Below are 21,632 nucleotides of genomic sequence, written 5' to 3'. Positions count from 1 at the left end.
TATGTTTCCATGTTTAGATGTGATGCCCGTCCTCCAAACACCGCACCCAAATCCCCCTGCCCTTCATCAGGGAGCCAATTGGAGATGCCCTTGCCGCTGCTGGCGCCACTTGAGTTTTTAATTAAAGCAAATCGCTTAGCAAAACAAAAGGCTACAAAATGCTCAAACGCTGGGAACAAAACACCAGTTCGTCTTGCCCATCTCGATGGAAATATAAACAAAAATGCCAATGACAACAGCATGGAAATTCAACACCCGTCTACCCGAATTAAGCAACTGCAGCAGGAGCGCAGCAAGAAAATGCCGAAAAGCTCAATTGTCGGGCGAAGCAGGCGGTGCGAAATTAGGGGGCGTGGCACGTCGGGCCAAGAGGAATTGTTTTTCATCTGGAGCGCTTTTGTTGCCCACGTTGCAGTCATCAGGACAAATGATGAAAAAGCCATTGCATACTTTCGTGCGCAGTGCGGAAGTGCAGCCAGCAGCTACACATTCGACCTCGCCTGCAAGCGGAAATGGAGAACGGGCAGGGATCCGGGCCAGAAGCCAGGAAGCAGGGACCAGGGACCAGGGCCCAGGGACAGAGACCGGGAAAAGCCAGCCAACCCAAATTGTGAACATAAAACTATGCTGCGAAATTGATTTGATTAAAGGATATGCGCCTGGTCCAGCATGCGAAATGAGCTGCAAGTGTGAAAGCGGAAACGGAAACTTTTCGAGTATTGGAACTAATGCTGGGCTGAGTTTAAGATTTTACTTTAGTTTGCGACGTTATTGAGTTAAGCAACTGAGTACCTACATGAGCGAGCACCAATAAACAATCTACACAGAGCGTTGGAAAACCTTAGCCGGCTCAGATTGCTTTCCTGTACCCGGGATTTTCTTGGGAACACATTGGTTCACGGCTAAATCTTGTAATCTAATACAAATTTATCAGTGGTAGTTGATTAATCAGAACACGCAGTTGTGAGTCTCAAATTTGAAGTATTTGATGTGTTGCATTTCGAACGCGAGCTTACCATTCAAAATAGATTTGAGATGCTAACATCATTATATCTGGGTTATTAAAACAGATTGTTAGTTTATTATTAACAAACATAGTAGGTTGAGTTTCACTAAAGTGTTAACATAATGATGCACCAATAAACAAACGAAGTTGTTGCAACAATCTGGATACTTACACGAAGAGGACAGCGGCCGCTGCTGCTGCTGCCACGGCGGCAGCAACGTTGCGATACTGCTACGTGGCAGCCGTGGAGCTGACCAGGTGGTGGCCGTGGTGGTAGGCTCCGTTGCTGCTGCTGTGGGCCGGTGGTGGTGGGGGCGGAGTGGTGGGCGTGGCCGATCGCGATCTCTGCCGGCGGCTGAGTGTGGGCGTGGGCGTGGAGGAGGTGGTGGCCATCGTGGTGACCATAGTGGGCGAGGCCGCGGAGTTGACGGTGCCGTTGCTGCTGCCCGGTCGCGAGGGCTTTTGGTTGTGGGCGGCCGACGGTCCACTGGGACTGCTCGGGGAGCGGCTGAGGGCCAGCGGCTCCGGAGTCGGCGGGCAAATCTGGGTGAGCGGCAGATGGGTGAAGTGCGCCCCATAGCGACCCTGTTCGATGCTCGGGTAGGTCAGGTACATGGGCGCCCCGTTCACCAGGGCCATCGGGGTGTAGTAGTTGTAGTAGATCTGCGCTACTGTGCGATTTATTTCCACTCGAGCTGCGGATTAACAGAAGTTGTGCGATTAGGTCTGGGCGGAAGCATTTCTTGACTCCAAAATAATTGTGAACACCTCAAAAGGGAGGACATTTTCGGGGTTACACATATGTACCTATTACAAATATTTTAAAGGGTACATTCGTGTTGATGAAATACACAAGCTTAAGAGCGGTAAGTAGCTCTTTGACACTAATACTAATCCAATCATTATATATAGTTTCACTATATTATTTCATGAAACCTTCCTACAAAGTCATATTTCTTCTTAATCTAATGTAGTGTATTATATTAACATATATATACATATATACCCTTTCATGTAGAGTCCTTAGAATCGGTCGCCGACGTAGAGCCAGTTTGATTTAGTGAATTTGAGAGCATTTTGATATTTTTGGGATTTACTGTTTTTCTTATCTGATGTATCTGTCTCTCCCTTTTGCCTTCTTAGTTATACATAATTTTACAAATGATAACGAAATATAAAGGAATACTTTTCCGGAAAACACCTTAATAACTTAAACATATTCTAGTGAGTTCTCGATGGCAACCCACATCGTTAATTTAACACACTTTTTATGGAAAATAGAGTAGAGCAGTTTAAGGCCGTGGCTGGCGGCCATAGCACTAACTACGGCCGCATTTAATGTCTATGCCACCCGGCCAAGATGTGCGCCATTTTGGAAGGCACATGAGCAACCTGAGGTCCCAGTTCCTCGGACTCCAAGCGCGGGCCCACCTATGGCCCCGGAATGCACTTTATGTGCAACCTTCGCACGGTGCTCACATAATAAACCCTCCGCTCCTCCCTCCCAAGTGCCACGCCCCCAGATCCACGACCACATCCACATCCACATCCACATCCACATCCACGACACCATCCCGCTTTCAGTCCCAGTTGGAGCTTCGACTAGCTAGAGCCTTTGTCTTCCGCTGACTCCCCGCCTTATCTGCGTGGCAAAAACTTTTCAAAATTTTACTGCTTGCTGCAACATCAAAATGCCAAGTTTTTACGATTACGCTGCTGCTGCTGCTGCAATTTTACTTAATTTTAATGGGATTTTTTCTTCCGCCAACTGCAGAATGCATTAAACAGGGCCAGAGCATACGAGAGAGTATTACGCATGAGCGTGCCTCCCCGTTGTGGTCCCCTTTCTTTGGCTGAGGAGTTGCCTCCTCGGAAGACGCACAAGTATCGAATGGGAGTGGAATCGGCGGAGTTCGAGCCGAAGGTACAGTCAATGCCAGACCCAACCTAGTCGCAACTAATGCCGCCCGCCCATTGTGCGATTTGACGAAATAATAAAAAGTCGTAAAAAAGTTGTGACCCAGGTTGCTGATGGACAGCGGGTCAGGGTACGGAGCAAGCTCTTGTTAATATATAGCCAACTCTCATTGGGTTTCTCCATAAACCGAGTCTTGGTGTTGGGTTAATTAGAGGAATGCATTTCCGAGCAGGTTTGGCTTGGCCGGGCAGCGAAGTGACGACCTTTCGATCTAATAGCTCTGCGAGCACTCTGCTTTGGAAATTCAGGACTATTTCAAGTGATGAAATAAGTGCAAATGGACATAGGAATTTGACTGTTATTTGTAGGACAAGAAATGCACTCTCAAGAGAAGCTTTTAAAGTTGAATATGTACCAATTATCAAAGTTTTATTTGAAGGCAAATTCACTGCACTATGCAAGTGAACTGAATTTGGCAGTGATCGGCTTAAACTGTTACTCGCTTTTCAATGTTAATAAAATGTAGTCAAATATGTGATGACCTCGTTTAATCCTTAATCTTTCTGAGCCTTGCTTTGCAGGAACTAGTTGTGCTTGCTCCATCCAATGAACTATAATCTAGCTTTTGCAGGCCACAAAACCTCAGCCATAAGTTTCCGGTCGAATTGACTTATTGATGGAGGAATAAAGGGGTCAAGGCGGTTTTGGGGTAACTATGTCCAGCCCGATTGCGCTGGAATCCTTTATGACAAACTGCTGGCTTATTATTTAGCGAGCCAGGACCGTGGCCATGATGAATCTTGATTGTCCTTAGGAGGCAATGGCTAGGCATGTGGATCAGATGTCTGGCACAAGTGGCAGCTTGTAAGTCGTGGGGCAGTAAAAATGACAGTAGCGAAACTCGATGGGAAACGAGGACGAGGAGCGGCTGGGAAGTGGAGTGGAAGTTGACGCTGCACAAATATTTTACGATCCGCCCACAATATGAAGTCGTAAAGTTGGAAATTTTTGCTTCCTGCAGCCGCCGGGTCTGCGCTTTCCTATAGTTTTTAATAAGCATTGGTAAATGCTTGGGATGAAAGTGGAAAGGAATTTGTTCTAGACTCGTTGAGCCGAGCTGAGTTGAGTCGGGCTGGGCAGCCCCATACGACGATGATGATGATACGGCTTGCAGCTCGTTATGGAGCTCCGTACAAAATGGTATGCCAGCGAGTCTATTTTTTATGGGAAAACAAAGAAAGGCGTCGCTGGAAATACGCAGGGATGACAACGGAGGGTTGAGGCAGTGCGTCGTAAAATTGGGTCGAGGAGAGTGGTAGGATTCCATATGAATTTACTATATGCTCTGAGTCATGAGACGATTTGGTCATCGCACTCTTTGAAAACAGACTATTAAGTCCATCTATCCACATATTTCCATAGACCTAAACAAAGACAAAAATGATTGGATCTAATCTACTTACAAAAAGTAAGGCAAATCATAATGAATGAATGTCTGAATTAATTTGAACTATCAAACATGTTTACATAATTCAAGAAATTCAAAGTCCTCTATGAATAGTATGATTAAAACTGGACATCAAATCGTTTATGACAACTAGTTATCCATTGTTAAAAAAAAGGTCTTAATATCTTATAAGTTGAACGTTGAAATATCTTTAAAAGCATTTGCACTTGTTACTTATATTTAAAATGCTGTTTTATTGATAAATATTGCATAAAAAGCCTAAGGTCAGCTTTTCCTTGCAGTTTTTACGATGGTTCTCTATTCTTGTACTAAAAAGGTGGGTTTACAAATATAGTTTTTAAGGGACCTTGAATATTGCAATAAAACTCTCGATTCGTTGGCATCAAATACGTTAACCGCTTCGGCGATTCCTCTTTCACTGGCGCACATTTCAACCATAAACACTTTTAAGCTTTATGGTGCCCACATTTACACGTCGCCATTGCCTACCCACGGAACCCAGAGATTCTCCCTCCCAGATCGCCTGCGATTCCTGAAATTTCATCGTGACGTGTTTAGTGCCGGGGAGTGATGTTCAGCTATTACGGCCGTAGCATTGCAGCTACCTGGTGGCGGAGTACAGTCGTTTATCCCAGCTGGAGGAACTCAAGCCGAGGCTGGGAATCTCAGGCACACACTTTGAAAAATCCACAAGGCAGCCCTAACATTTATCCATCGATATTATAGTACCAATGGGAGTTAAAATGTTTTACCCAACGTATTTACAATTAGACGAGTCGATAGTAGTTCTAAGGTAAGTCAAGTAAGCTAGAGCATAATTTTAGTCTTCAGTTTCTACTACTACTTATAAACAGATAACAGATAAAATCGAAAATGCATCCGCTTCAAACTTTTCTCCCAGTGCAGGCCTTTAGCAATGGTGTTGGCAGTGTCGTAAATTTTTCGCATGCATTTTTCGGTTTAATGATGCATTTACGATCCGAGCAGCAGTGGCGACACAAGTAACTCCCAGCTCCCAGCTCCCAGCTTGGCAAGATTCAGCTGATGATGCTGGGAGGTGCAATGGTAATGGATTCGTGAAATGGCAACAACTTGAAAAGCAATCGTTACCAGTTTAATGTCATCAACAAAACAAACAACAGCTGATACTTCCAGTTCAGTGAGGCAATTCGCATATCCGAGGGTTTCAGTTTCCAATTCATCATCTCATTATGTCAGCGAGGCCGATTTTGTTTAAGGAAAATAGTTTATTTCTGACATTTCAGGTTTATCCTTTTTATAATATTCCGTTGGGCTAAATCTTAAGGTCGTAACAATATTTTACAATGTCAATGAGAATTTTCGTGTAATTAAATATTACAATTAGAGTTTCGTAAGACATCGATGAAATTAACCTAAATATATTTATAATTTGTGCACTATCTCACAACAGTTTTGATACCCAGACCCCCGGAACATAGTGATCATTTCTTCAAGGGTTACTATGCCTATGCAAGTACCTTGCTAAGATACAAATTTACACGCAGAGAAGATATTTGAGATTAGCTTGTAAGCCTATTTGATGAGTGTATATCTTAGTTTTCTCCTCGATCCCTTTTGTTGATCAATTTAGTGCAGCTTACGAAAGAAACATTATTTGTACTTAGATTCAGTTAAGTACTTAAGTAAACAATAAAAGCATAAATGACTGAAGTAAGGCGCTTTCAATGGCTTCAATTAGACCGTGATTAGCCCAATAAACTGAGTAATGCCAAACTTAAATAAGGTTAAACTAAAGCTATACAGCCGATGTGCGATGCGAACGTGTTGAAATGTTGATCGTTGATTTGGCGTGGTATTCGATAAATTTTGAAAACGCTTAGTAATGTTATCCTTTGATTATATTATTCGTTGGCGGCAAGGGCTCTGTTGCATGCTGATTAGATCCGTTGGGGGATTGTTGATTGTTGATTGAAGAGAAGAGAATGTTGATTGTAGATAATAATTGGCGGCCAGACATCTCAGCACAGGGTAATGTTGATTGAAGAAAGCGGCGGTCACACATCGGTCACATTTTTGGCTTGTTGATTGAAGATAGTCCGAGACGCGCTTTAGTTTACCGATAAATTCGATTTATTTACAGAGGTTCTGCTCCATAAAACGCTAAGTTACTCAACTCTAAGTTACGAAAGTTAAATTCGCGCGATTTCACCAAAGCATTGTGATAAGTTAATATGTGATGCTGAACAATAAATATCGGGGCAAAGTAGTACATGTTACTCTAGTTAATGAAAAATTATCATCCACATTGCCGCGTTGTGTTGCGCAGCTCACCCCCGTCATAGATATTCAAATTATGCTGACGGGAGTACTCATTCACAACGTATTGGCCTGGTTTAGATCAGATCGAGAGACATTCGGCATTTTATTATACAATTCAACAATTTCACAGCCAGTTCAGGGGCTTGGCAGTGCGGTGCTGTACAGCATATATATCAGCAGACTTACCCTCTTCGATTCGCCGGGAAGCCTCTTCAATGTTGGCGTCTGCGTCCTTCAATATCACATACATGAGCGGCATCAGCTCCCAAGGATAGCGGAATTTTTCTAATAGCTTTTGGCAATAGTCTAGGAAAACGTCTTGGCCTGAAAAGCGGGGAGAGAAAGATGTCGTTAGTTTCTTATTCCCATGCTTCTCGATCATCACTTGTCTGCAATCGATCTGCCCATTTATTTTACAATCAGCTTCATTGACAAATCTCAATCCCATAAACAAATAATTCGACAAGAGTCGGAGGCACTGCATCTTGAATTTCGCCAGTTGGCAAAAGAGCGTGGTGCAAAAACAGGCAGACAGCGATGTGCAACGTAAACATGGCTGCAAAAACGTCGGCACAATTTGCAACTTAATACGGGGAACCTATTGATATCAACCAGGAATGCACACCCTTTCCGATCCGTGAAAACCAGTAGCATAAGCATAATTAGCCAAGCAGATCTAGAGTATAACATGACATTGTTTTTAGCAGTGTGTATTACTATACCTACGAAATCAATCGATCCTTATTTAGAAGAATACATAGCAAATGGTGGTGTGCAACTCCATGTTTGAGCCAGTGTTTGAGGCAATGCAAAATACGTTTTCGTAACTTTGTGTTTATCTGATTTCCCTAAAGCTATATGTATTTACATTTTGTTGTTGTATCAAAGTTAGTAGTCCAATAAAACACCATAACTATTCTCTGTATCTCGAGATGAATACGTTTGTCCAACCATTTCCTCATTATAATGATACCTCACCTAACTTAGGTAATATTAAAGACCGTTCTACTCTTTTGGCCATATGGGATATACTTCGTTGTAGGCATAAAAAACATATTTCACACACTTGTGTGAAAAATAAACTTTACTATTCACCCGGTCCCTTGTGGAATATTTGCTTCGCATTAATATTTTGCCCGCTGGTGTTGCTTGTCTTCTCTTTTGCTCGCCGAGCTTATGCCATTATGCTCTTCGTATCGCCAGCCATTTTTTCGTTTTCTGGTTTTACCTCCACGCCGCCACCAACAACACACCAACAGCAGCAACAGCAACAACAGCAGCAACACACCAACAGCAGCAACAGCAGCAACAGCAGCAACAACACAGCGGCCACATTGGCCCGTCGTCGTTGTCGTTGTCGGTAGTTTGGATGTAGGCGGAGCTTCATATCCATTGGCCCGTTTTATGGTGGCTCTCTGCTCGCTGCTCCTGCGATGCGATGCGGTCGTTGGTGTTGGTGTTGGTGTTGGTGTTGCTGGCGTGCAAGTGTTGCTGCTGCCGCTGCTGCTGTTGCATGCAACACCAGCGCTGTGGCAGGATTGGATTTGCATTGGCGCACTCAGATTGCGTGTGCGAACTTGACTGGAAACTCGTTTTGGGAACAGCTCTACTTCCTGTTGTGGCTTGTAACTTGTACTCGAGTGTTGCCCACATGCTCATTCAGCTCATTCAGCTGGTCGCGTTGCACGAACATTTGCCGCGCTGTCTGCGCCTTTTTAATTTAGTAATTAAGTCATTAGTGGGCTGGCCGCTGTTTGGGCGCTGTTTTGTTACCGTTTTATGCCTGCAAATTATTTTATTGGGCGCAAATAAATCTAATAAATTGATTTATTGCTCCCGCAGCCGACGCCTGACCATGTCAATAACTGCAAGCCAATTTTGCTAGCCCTATTCGTTGGTCTGCCCACCTATCGCTAGCGGCATTGGTTTTTGGGCACTGACAGTGCTTTTGAATTAGAATATATTAACCATTTCCATGTGAGTGAGTATTAAAGTATTAGAATAATCTAACTCTAATTAGCTTTTCAAAGCCACAGCGTGAAACCACAAAGAGTCGATTTAAAAGTATTAAATTGGGCAGTTATACGCGTTTATGGCGTGAAAACATAACGAGAAAATTAACATTGCTAACGTATATATTCATGATTCTTTTCAGGACTTTATCACATCGTAGACCCGTATTTTCCTTTATAAAGAATTCGTTTAAGAGTCGTATACACCCCGACTACAACTTTTAATTGGATTAACTTGGTGAACGATGCGAATTTATATTATTAAGACCACAAGGCGGTCGAATCAGATACTCTTTAGTCTACAAGTTCATTATGTTTCATTAGTACGAATAAGTATTAATCTGGGACTATTAAATTGGGGCGGGACCTACTATTTCCCTATACAGATAGCCTAACAGTTTTTGAAATACTTTCATAAAAAATATTCGTGACCCCGACTCTCTAATGGTTAAAAGATACAATTCCGTAATTGTTACTTTTAAACGGAATTTCCATGAAGCATTAAAATGGCTTGCAAGCTCTCAAGTAAACAGAAATTTTAAATACATTTCTAGAAAACAAAATGGGAAATAACAATCACTAATTAAAATGCTCAACAACAATAATTATCTGTAATCTAAACTTGTTAATAACACTGTACAACTGGATATTTTTTAGCTAATTAGTTTCATTTTGAGGCTAGTGCAACAGTACCATGTTTAGAAATGAAGCCAAAAACTCAAGTAAGTCTAAAACTGCGTTTATTCATCGGGCTCCGAATGAAGCATTTACTTAATCACCGAACATTTTAGTCACTTTAAGTGCAATCCTAAATAAAACACACATTACACAATATTTATATAAAACGCTCGGGAAGCGTTGGTAACGCCCACTTGGCACGAAATGTATCCCCGCACGAAAAGCTGCAGCTGTCGGTGTTGCACCGCCCCCCCTGCAGAAGTATGTACTACCGTACACGAATATACATACATCTATATATGTGCAGATGTATATGTAGATCTGCTAGATGCACGTCTATATGCATGTACAGTTAGCCAGTAAACGATGCCATTAACGCGCATAAAGCGACTCTGCGCAGGGCCTTGTGGCAGGAGAACTGGGGGCACACAAATCCGAGCTTCGTGTGGAGCACGGTATATACATACATACATATGTACATGTACCCCATGTACATGGTGCAGCTATTCGTGCAGGCTGCACTTGTACTGGTACTGCTGCTGGTACTGGTGTTGTTATTACTTTTATTACTGTCCAGGCTGCAGCTAACCTGCCACTCGGCAACCTCCGAGCTCCACGACACCGAGTGCCGATCCTACCCGAGGACCTCGTTTCCCCAGCTCCTTTCTGCAGCGTTTAAGTCGTTAGCAAGCTTTTCTCGCTCGTTTTTCTGCGCCTTTTTATGAGTTTGTTGCTGCTGCACGAAGCAGTTTCTGCTGCTCCTGCCGCTCCTGCTGCAGCTGCACAGTTTCTGGAGGAGGTTTTATATATCCTATATATAGTTATTTGTACCAATTGGCAGGCATTACATGGCCAGGGCACCACTTCGCTCGCTAGCTGCCTCTTTTCCAACCATTTCCTGCGTTTATCTGGACGGTTTCAATTTAATTACGCACTCGCTTATTTTTAAGATTCGTTGACAAAACTGCAGACACGCAACTTTTCGATTTGAGGTTATGCCTTATTCATGAATCTTATATTTCGAAAAATATATCCAAATAAGCGATGTTCAATTTGGTATTCTGTGCATGTATTCCTGTGCATATTCAAATTATTCTTCTTTAAATATTTGTAATATCCCTTCTGTGTCCCTGAAGCGCAAAAAACAAACTATACAGATATTGCCAAATCAAATAATAATTTTCGATACATTTCGTTTTGATAAGGAATCAAGAATTATCGCTTAAATCAACTTCAACAACTTCAAGATTAATTCTTAATTTCAAGCACATATGACTTATTGTTCGAAGGGCAATTATAATCACCTGAGGCCAAATCGATTTCTTTACTGATAATAATTGTTATAAGCATTCAATTGTTGAAACTATATTATTCAGATGCAGTGGGACTACTATGCGTCTACACATTGTTTTAATTTGATACCCTTTTACCCAAGTAAAGGGGTATACTAGATTCGTTGAAAGGTATGTAAGAGGTAGAAGGAAGCGTTTCCGACCCTACAAAGTATATAATATATATTCTTGATCAGGATCACCAGCCATGTCCGCACGTCTGTCCGTCCGTATGAACGCCAAGATCTGAGGAACTATACAAGCTAGAAAGTTGCGATTAAGCCTGCAAATTCTATTCGCAGATTCCGTACGCAGATACATAGATACATTTATTATTTTTTCTGCAATTTCCATCGACATGCCAAAAAATGTTGAAATTTGAGTGCCCACTTCCACTAGCTGAGTAACTGCGATCCCTCTTGTTTTGATATACAAGTTTAATTTCATTTCTTATATGATATCTATTAAAATACTATTTTTTAAGAGTCTTAATTTTATTCTTCACCCGAAACCAAAATACATGCGCACGAATATTTTTCAGATAAAAGCATTCATTTTGCAGCTGCTAAAACCCAAGGAAGATTCACTCCGTGTGGAGCACTTCTGCATCGCGTTGTAAAATTAACTTGTGCAATAAAGAACCGAGCAGAAGCGAGATGTTGGAAATATTTTGATAAAATTTCGTGCGCTTTGCAGCTGGATGGAGATAAAGCCTGGCTACCAAAACGATGAGGAACAACCGTAAATTTCTCGAAATATCTGCAGATCTGCCCCGTCGGCAGTCGAGTTGCTCGAGGCAGCTCGTAAAACGTAACAACAATAAAAAATAATAAATCGACATATCCACAAAATGGCAACTCAAAGTGCTCGCTACGCACAGAAAGGAGTAAGTGGCAGGCAAATGCAGCCGGAGGAAGGCGAATTGACGAAATCCTTCTGCACTGGGGCAATGTGGTAAATGAAGCAAGCTTTGGAATGCTGTGGGGTATACCAGTATGTGTGGGTCCGGACCAAAATCGGGGACGGGTGTAATGCAAATGTGCGCTGAGCAGACAATATAAAATCTTTGCCAACGGGTGGGGAAATGCAGGGAGCAGAAACAGTGTTTTAATGAGCCACAGCACCAGACGCAGATGTGATGAGCTCCGAGGAGTTGACCAAGCAGTGATGGATTCTATTTTATTTGGAGTGATTTGCTGTGCGGTTGCTTACTAATTGGTGTTGTAGATGTGAACTTGGTGCACTTCAGCAGCGAGATACTTTATAATTTTACTAAAAACAACAACCAACCTGATTTTTTAACAAAAGGCGAGCCCTATAAAACTAAACAGCCCAAATGGGAATACATTACGTCGCAGAAATATATGCGGATATGAATGGGATTGCGTATGCGGAACCGGAAATTCACGAATCAGCTTTGCTCTGATTAAAAGTCATTGATAGGTTGCACTTCTCTGCGGACAATAGTTCCCACGTGAACAACTATTGAAGCAGTAAACCGGCGAAGTAACCGTCTCCAGATTGCATTTACCTTTGCATTTGTTATTCATTGCCTCACCTTCAATCGAGTTAAATTCCCGAACACAAAGCCCTGGCCAATATCCGCTGGCTGGCGCTCCTTCTGCCAGGCAGCTTTCCTCATCGCTGCAGCTCGTTCCGGAGGAGCTCCTTGTGCATTCGTCAACACAGTGCAGTAAAGGCCAATAAAAGTGCATGTAGCATGCAGCCTTTTTACGAGACTTGCGAGTGCGCAGGGGATTCGGGTGGCAAGAGGCACTTCGATTTCGCTCGTCCTTGCCAGGAGGCGGAAGGCGGAAGTTGGAAGTGGGCTGTGACACAGGGGACCCTGCTTGGTGGACTGGCATTCGGTTGGCCAAGTTAAGCTTGTTAAGCTCCGCACGAAAGCCGTTTTAATCTCAAAATTAAAACGTTTGCAATTTTCGAGCGACTTTACGAGTTATATAAAGAAGAGGCGAGAGCTTCGTCTCGTTCGTCTCAGCTCCCATTTTCTTAATCGTTGTCGTTGTCGTTATCCCGTCTAGTATCCTTGCTCCTTCCTGACTTGTCTCATTTTCCTTGTCGTCGTAATTCACTTGAACTTGTGTCATATTTCAGTCATATCGCATACTATTCACCCCGCAGCCTTTTGCATCCCTCCTTTCCCGCTGCCTTTTGCATGCATTTATATAGTTTTTATTTTTATTATCGAAAATAACAAGCTTTTTCTGTAGATTTATTTTTATGATCGCCGCGCAGTCGCTGTTTTTTTACTGTTTGAACTTAACATTTGACTTCAACTTGTTCCCGGTAATAAAGTTCCATTTCTTAGTTCTTTTTTGCACTTTTTTAGTGTTCGTGGATACAAATTAGCAAGGAATAGATTAGATTAGATCTGTGTGAGTTTGGTAACATGGATTTTGTTAGGGTAGCCATTTTACTGATTTTGTTGTTTTATAGGATCGATTTTGTCCAACTGCATTATCAACTGATTGTCTGATGTGGCAAAAGGCTTATCAGCGGCCAACTTATTTAACAAAGTCAATACAAAGCAGTTTGCGAAGTCCATTGGTAGATTGTAAAAAATCATGTTCGACTTTTTCATACATCATCATCAAATCATAATTATTTAATATGGGTCAAGAAATCACTGCCATTGCGGCATTTGCATTGGTAGTATCATACCTATAACTTGGCTGAGCTTAATTGTTGGCTTTTCTGGTACGTTCGTCTCCAGTGTTTCTCTGAGTGTATGTGCACACTGGGATACATTTTAATTACCAGCAAAAAGGCCCGTCCAAATTTGCGACTGTTGCAATCGAGCTGCCAAATACTTGGCTCGTCCAACTCTTGTGCCTCTAATTTTATGACATTTTAATGAATGCCTGTTCATACTAATAGGCATGGTAAATGAGCCAAGTTGTCTCGCAATGACATCTCTTGTCTGTTCTTTGTCTCCTTAATTGTGGCTTCTGTTCATTGGGAATTGAATCAAGATATTTTACAATACATGTTCTGTGTGAGCTATACACGAAATAGAAACAATGTAGGAAATGCAAAATCTGGGTCAAAGGTTAGTTTACTCATGTTTGAGTTTTTAACAACATGTAGGGTAAGTAACAAGTTGCTATAAAGATTTAAATACGGCTTATATGAAAATGTGTCTGGGAGATTTATTCGGCGATTTGCAACCAATTGAATCCGAAGGTCGTTCAAGAAATGCGGAAATTCAGAGCGAAAGGAAGCAGACACACCCGCTAATATAGACGTCAGCCGCCAATTTTCCGGCAATTTTCAGGGCAAGAAATTGCCACAGTGCGACAAGCTGTCGTGGGTTTATGTGGGTGTCCATCTATACCGAGTGATCACTGTGGCGGTGTTTCGGGACTGCGTCAACTGTTTATGGATTACACGTGGCGGGCATGTCAAGTTGAACTAAGTGCCGAGGCGATTGATATCTCGGCGGTGAAATATCAAAGGTAGGAAATCTGAATGATTATCGCTGCAATAGCACTGCGACCAGAAAAGAATGATGATTTCTCAATATTAATGTGCATTTACTTGCTTTAGGTGAAACGCGCTTTGAAAAAAATCATATTCCATAAAAACTTTCCTGTTTCAATCAATTAGTAGTCTGTTTTCCATTTACTTAAGGATTTATAAAAGGGGATAATGTGAAATCTAGTATCCATGATGACTGCATTGATAATCCATTTGGCTTAGCACATTTATGCATAAAAATAAAACAATGAGACAATGTACACATGTACACAAGGAAAGCTATTACCATAGGACTGTAAACTTTGAATATTATTTTCTGTATTCACAAATTATATTCCGGCCGTTCAAATTCTACACATCGCGCGCACTCTTATTAGGCATCTATATATTAAATAAAATGTGCTTGTTTTGTGTGCAAATAAGTTTTGCTCAGTTTGCAATTTTACAACGTCTGATTTGGCCCTGGTTCAAGAGAGATGCCGCCGACGACGAGTTGGAAATTGCGCGTGAATGGCATAAAGAGCGCTCTTTGCAGGTGAATTGGGGGAAGAAGACAAGAGCTCCTACCCAGGAATATCTTCCCCCCAAATGAAGCATAACTCGTTCAGAATTGGCCATAAGTAATAGAGCAAATTAGTCTAAGAGGGCTATTTTTAATTGGCGTGTCTTAGCTACGCGCTAATCTCGTGGCTTTCTTCTGCCAAACTGTGGCATGCCCAAACACCTACGATGAGTGAATGTGCCAACTTGGTGCCGGGATTCAAGATCAGAAAAACACTTACACACATAGAGTTTCCTAATTTCTCCACTGACTGAAATCAAGTTGTCTTTGTCAAAACTGAATTTCTGGTAGTGCCCCACAATAATTAGCTGATTTACAGAACCAAAAATTCCATTTAATGAGGCCCTACAATTATATAAAATCCGGACTAGAATCTTGCCAAGACTTTACATATTTAATTCCTCAAAGGCTGGTAGATTTCTCGACCGTGCCACGGGATGCATCCCTGGCGATATATTTTGGCAGCAAGTATTCGGATGGTGTATTTATAGCTGGCCAAAAATGAATTTGAGTCGAATGCATCCGTCAGCACAATCCGCGGCCGAAGGAAGAAAGAGGCAGGAAAGAGCGGCACTTTCACTTTCAAATGCACATGTCCCACTCAGCACTTATCGTCGTTATCAGCGTTTGTGCCATCTAGTTGCCCTTTTGCCGGACTGATGATGATCGCGATAAGCGGGTGGAGCTTAGCCTCTTATCGGCCAGGGTTGCCAGGTGCATGGAGAACGTGACGCGCAGCCAAAGTAGCAATTGCTACACTTAAGCAAATATTGGCTTAGTGAGTGATGCCCTAAAGGAAGTTTTCCACAAACTAGCTACAAACTATACCTATTTTGTGAACTAAATACCCCCGATAAAAATTATTTCATAAGAGTTCATGATGAGTACTATGATTAAATGATAAATGTATGCAAACAAGGAATGGAAGAATAAGTTTTCGAACGTGTATCCATGGTGGATACTATTGATGGATATGAAAGGAAGCCAAATGTTTCCTTGCACCAACAACAACCGTCTAGAGCTGAGCCTGCTTTTTCTCAGTGCATCGCCGAAGCATTTAATTGAATTCGGGATGTGTTCGTGTTGCGTATGGTCCCGGAACCCCATTAAGCCCAATTGCCAATTGGCTCTGTCTTAAGTACGCGAATGCCTTGCCAGAGAGAGATTTGCTTTGGCTACCGTGCAGGGCCACTAATTTCATACATCATCGGAGGGTTCGGGATTTCCCGGAGGAAGTGGAAAGTCAATGCTTATGGGCTTTGGGCTTAGCCTCCTTGGACAGACGCCGAATGCTTGCTAGACTGTGGCATCGTAAAGTTTTCCTCTTGCGCTTTTTACGAGCCAGCACGAAAAACGTTCACGTTCACGTTCACGTTCACGTCCACGTCAAAGTTGTCGGTTGATGATGACGACCCAAGTCGAACAACTACAGCGACAACTGCGGCGAACATATTTATTTTGCTTTGCCCGCAGGGTTTTTGGCACTCGTAAAATTAAGAATGAAAAAACCGAAACAACATTTTCCCAAAGAGCGTAGATTTCTTTTCCTCCGACTGCCACCCAACTTGCTTTTTACTGCCGCCCGTTACATTCGCGTTAATTGCTGGCACTGTGATATAAATCAGTTGATATGACGTCCGTGTCTTTTGAGCCATCATCCCATGAAGGGTTCGGGCTAAAAATTGATTTTTCGTTCAACCCCCACCGAATTCGGAGTGTATCGCTCACGTATGCGAATGCGTCCTTTGATCTTTAAGTCAGTTGAATTCGAAATTCGCGCTTAAAAGTGCATATGTTCGATATCCACTCCAAGCGGCTTTCCTATATGTGTAAAACTTTGGTGGTTTGGCGCAATGAATTTATCGGATTTTATAAATACATGTGCTTTTTGAAAAATGCATTTTTATTTGATACAAAATTGTTTGTGTTAGGGCCATCCGCTGAAATTCTGAACTCTCTGAATCTGAAATCTAAAGAATGCGAATTTAAAAATTTCGCGTAATTTCGGAGTGCACTTTAGCTATTTTAAAACTGAAACTAGTGCTAATGATAACATTTAGTTCCCCCATTTAAGAACTTTAGCTTTTGAAAGTATATTTGAAAGCTTTGTGCCGAAAACAGTTCGCCTGTGAACAAATATGAGCTAAATTAAATTTCTCATTTGACTGAGCAGCGCACCTAGATAACCAATCAGTGTTTGCATGCTAAATTCTTGTTATTAAGATATATAGATATTTTTATGCCCCCCACTTGTGTGTGTAGAATTCTTGCGCAATTGAAGCGACAAAAAATCGTAAAGTTAATGAATCAATTAAGGCGAAAAGCACTGTGCAGCGGACGTTCCAAAAACCAGATTTGGATTTTTGCATGGATATGAAAATAAAATCGGAATTTATTGCGCGTCGATTGAGTGATAGGCAACATGTTATTCGAATTAAAAAACCGGCCGGCGAATTGTCAAATAGTTGTAGCGACCGAGCTGTTTTTAAATATTTTAATGGCGTTGGCCAGTCAGTTGCATTTAGCAATTAACGAAAGAAATGAACAAAGTGCACAATTTGCATGTAAGCCATTAAAATAAATATATTGAATTATTGGCCGGCAATTGGCAATTGGCAATCGGCAATCGGCAATCGGCAAATGGCAAGCGGCATAAAATGTTGAGCATACGCCGTGATGGCCATAAATCAGGCTGCAGAGATACAAAGCCATGTCTGCAGGCGGTCGTCATAAGTGCAGGCCAGTCCCAAGACAATTAACGGAGTAATTATATCTGCTGAGCATAATTGGATAATTTTGTTGCATCTCTCGCACTTTGTCCCGAGGCCAATCCAATAAGCAGGGGCCATAAATTATGCCTCCGATAGCGCGCCGCCCATAAATAAACCAGCTAAATTACTCGAAAAATGTGAATCTGTCTAAGACATTCTCGGCACTTAATGTTTCATTTAAATAAGCGCTCGCCCAACGCTGCGTATACGTACTGCACGGTGGTCGGTCAAGCATAAATTAATAAGGAAAATGCCATTTTCATTGCGCACTTTCGGTTGTCAAGGCAGCCCCTCCCCGCCCCAAACAATCAAGAGCAACTCGAGAGCAGCTGCAGTCCGCCTGCAGTTTGCTCGCTGCCATCGAGAGCGCAGAAATGCATCGGCAGTGCATTTGTTTGCGATTACGCCAACAAATTGCTTACACGTGCCGATTGTCGTGGTCGGGGATGGGTCGCGGCCGGGCATGCCCGAGTATACCTATTCTATGGCTGTATCTATATCTACACTATATACTATACTCGTACGTTCGCCGGAGAGAGCGGCTGAGCAGCCGGGAGCTAGACAGCTGTGGGTGCCGCTGGTGTGCGTAGTCTATCATAAACAAATGCATTTGACTTTGCCTTCACACGCGAACAAAGTGCAGTGTGGGTTTCCCATGTGCCTAAACCTGACTGCTTCACTTCAAACCCGTCCTTGGCTTATTTATATTCTGCCTTGCAAGTGCACGGGTATTTCTATTGGGCTCAGGCTCTTCCAGACCTTCAAGGGCAGGGCGAACTGCAGAGTGAAGGTAATGGTGGAACATTATTGAATATAGTATATATATTGTCAGGAAGGGAGCCCAACCCTTTTTAGATCAAACTTTCATATGACTCAGAAATGATAAGCCCTAGAATTTCGGTAGGTCTTCAGATCCCAAGTCAATGCTTTCGTTACTATCCATATAATTGTACATAGCAGCGAGGTTTGCGTTGAGTACAAGTGAAGTGCACTTTATAAAGCATGCATCTTGCACTTTTTAATTTTCTTTCTGCAATGTACAGTGGCAAGCAACCTCTTCATCGTCTGTGGCCAATTTTAGCGCCTGTCGACACCGAGTCAATAAATTTCCCGGCGCTCAGACGTGTCTGCAGTTCCGCTGATAGGAATGGCCCGGAGATTCCTCACTAAACTGTCCACTACGTGCCCATTCATTGCCCTATAATATGAGACGTACTGCGCAGGTCGGTGAAGTGAATTTTCCAATGATAAATTGACAGGCTGATAAAGTGTGCTGGAAAAACAATGAAAGTTCGCTTGAGTCTGGTAGATTTTCCTCGAATACGGGGGGTGCCACTGTCGAAGGAGCTGGACTAATTTTCTAATACTTGTTCGTCTTACGAATTTTGTTTTATACCTATAAGTTGTTACAACTGCAGAAATTGCTGAAATGTTAATGGAGGGTCTGTGGTCGGGGCTCATTAAAATCCATGACCGTGCTCGTAAATTTCGAGCGCAATACTCTGTGGGGCGGCGAAATTGAAATTACAAAATAATTCGCACCGACTTTATAGTGTCTGGCAGAGTCTTGGCCAAGAATTCGTTGGAAATTGAAATTAATTGGCTGGGGACAAGCTGTCAAGAGTTTTGACACAAAACGTAAGTTATACTCTAGCCATAGGAATTTGTAGACTAATCCATTTATGCGTTTTTGGCTAATTGGGGATGTGAATCAAAGGCCTATGAATAAGACAATGTATCTTAATAGCGATTATAAATTGTACCGTGCATGTCAGCCAGTATTATTTATAATCTTTTTAATTGATCAAATTAGAAAAGTGTGTCTTTTATTATATCTAGATGCCGAGTGGTTGTTAATAGGCATCGTAAAAGTGCAAATTGCAACCTATGAGATATTGCTCCATTCTTCACTTGCCATTCATGAGCTATCTATTACTTTACGGATTTATGGATTAAATAGTAAAGATGCAATTCTTTTATAACGGACCAGTTATGAGTTGCAAAAACATTTGCAAATTCGGAATTCGTTGCGAAATGGTTTGGAAAGATTGCTAAACAAATCGCACCAGTTCGCTAAAATTTCAATTTCAAATACAAGGCGTTTTCACTTTCCCTCACTCGAATTCCAATTCCAATTCAAATGCTGGCGGTGTGTGCCACCGGGAATTGAACTGCCCCACGTGCCCACCCTTGGCCATGTGTGTTTGTGCATCGGTATCGATGTTTGTTTAAATGCAAGTACCCGAGTTCAGAACTCGTGCATATACATATACATATATATAAATATATACAAATATAAACACTTCGATATGAATAAGCAATGCAGTGGAAACTAATTCAAGTTCTAGGTGAGTTTCGCCGACGTTTGCCGTCCATCATCAGCGGTTTCGTCGATGATGATGATGTTTCGGTTCCATCTGCAGCTGTCAATGCTCGTTTTGTTATCCAAATTATGCAATATGCTTCCCCTCTCCACCCCGCGTAATTGAATGGAATTGCATTTGTATAAAATATCATGTGCGCCGACCGAGTGCCAGATACTCAGGGTTCAATAGCCGACTGAAGGTTGCATAGTTACGATGCGTAATGTCGTAGAACTAGTGGAAAAATTGGTTTCGCTTGTAAAATTTATTATCATTTATTCGACTTAAATTTTGTAACTTACATTTGCAAAATTAAGACACCCATTTATTTTTAGGCTTAAGTTTGAGTTTATTGCCTCTTTTAAGCGGTAACCTTTTGAAGGTTGCTATACCTTCGAAAATTTTCATTTTATGTTCGAAGGATAAAGCTTAAATGGTTGGAATTTCGTGCTTTGGCCTGACCTGCAGCTTGAACATTGAACCCTACCTAGGGGATTGCTTTAACATGAAACAAAAACCAAATGGCAACGGTTTAAAATTAAATCCCAACATCATTTCGCCGGCAATCAGAGAAGCCACAAGCAAAGCTAATTTAATTATTTTGCCAAGATGTATGGCGAACCTCAGGGAAGCGGAGTGGCGGAAAACGAGTGGCGATCGGCGGATGGGGACCCACCGGTTTGGGGCGATATAGCGCTTCCATCTCCATCTCCATCTCCATGTTCATCTTCATCTTCATGGATCTCCATCGGCAGTCGCATCTGTTTGGCGCGCATTTCATGAAATTACGCGCTGTTAAAATCAACTTAAAAAGACTCCACGTAGTTTTATGTTTCTCCTCTCCAGCCAGCGAGCAAAAAACAAAGTTGTAAATTATAATTTTATGTTTAAAATTTCAAACCAATAATGTGGAGTCCCAAGAGCCTGCAAAAGGGTAACAAATTGGCGAGCGGTTTGATCTACGATCCTGAGAAATATTCAGCCTGCCTTCGCTTCCCGTAGAAGTAAATCATTTATCGGCCTATAATGTGGGACTGCTCCTCTAATGGAACACACTTTGGCCAGATATGTGAAAACATAAAATACACTGCAAGTCAGAGTGAATTGGTCATTTCGCAGTGCAGTTCGTGGCTGGTTCTAGGTCATTTTCTTACAGTGCACGGCTTAGCCGTAAGTCGTAAAGAACCTAACAAAAATATTGTAGGAATTGAGCAAAACATCGTTAAAGAAACTCAGCTCTGAGCGCTGCAACTCAGCGGCGCGCAGCTCATTAAATGCGTCTGCGCAACGTAATTTGCCTTTGAGGCGCGCACGTTTCCAACGTTAAGTTCCTGCGCAGGTTTCCCGGCGTATTTCCCATATCGTTACACCCCATATACTGCCCATGTACTGCCCATGTACTGCCCATCTACTCCCCATGCTCACCCATACACTCCCAGGGGCACTCACACATCCTCGAACGAACACCCTACACGTTTACGACGCAGCGCGACATTTACTACTTTGATGCCCAGGAACGAGATGCAAAAATGCCTTAGAATTGTAAAAATGTTGAAAATAAATTAAAAATGTGCTAAAAATCTCGAGCGGCCCGCTCGGTGGGGGCACGGTCGCTTTTATGATCCTCTTTGCCAGCATTTTGGTGCTAGTTAATAGCTCCTATATACTCGTATGTACATATATGTTTGCGGGAATTAATGCGTGTGGGCGAGGCCGTAGCTTTG

At 42.2% G+C, this 21,632-nt stretch overlaps 1 protein-coding gene across 2 annotated transcripts in view; it reads right to left on the bottom strand.

The window, feature by feature from the left end:
- Positions 1-1,197: 1,197 nt before the first annotated feature.
- LOC6553436 (protein doublesex) overlaps positions 1,198-21,632 on the bottom strand; it is a 36,894-nt gene continuing 16,459 nt past the window's right edge. Inside the window, exons 2-3 of one of the 2 annotated variants that reach the window (XM_026981029.1) lie at positions 6,880-7,017; positions 1,198-1,701 (exon numbers count right to left, since the gene is read on the bottom strand). In XM_026981029.1, coding sequence (XP_026836830.1) covers positions 1,238-1,701; positions 6,880-7,017 — 602 coding nt within the window. In that variant the 3' untranslated portion in view covers positions 1,198-1,237. Of the gene's footprint in view, positions 1,702-5,619; positions 6,763-6,879; positions 7,018-21,632 lie in introns of those variants that run through there. The other variant, XM_001979206.3, reaches the window with a different exon arrangement.

Source organism: Drosophila erecta, unplaced genomic scaffold, assembly GCF_003286155.1.
Source record: "Drosophila erecta strain 14021-0224.00,06,07 unplaced genomic scaffold, DereRS2 tig00000000-arrow-pilon, whole genome shotgun sequence".
Lineage (NCBI taxonomy): Eukaryota > Metazoa > Arthropoda > Insecta > Diptera > Drosophilidae > Drosophila > Drosophila erecta.
Note: the sequence above shows the minus strand (reverse complement) of the source record. Positions and strands in the feature narration are given on the sequence as shown.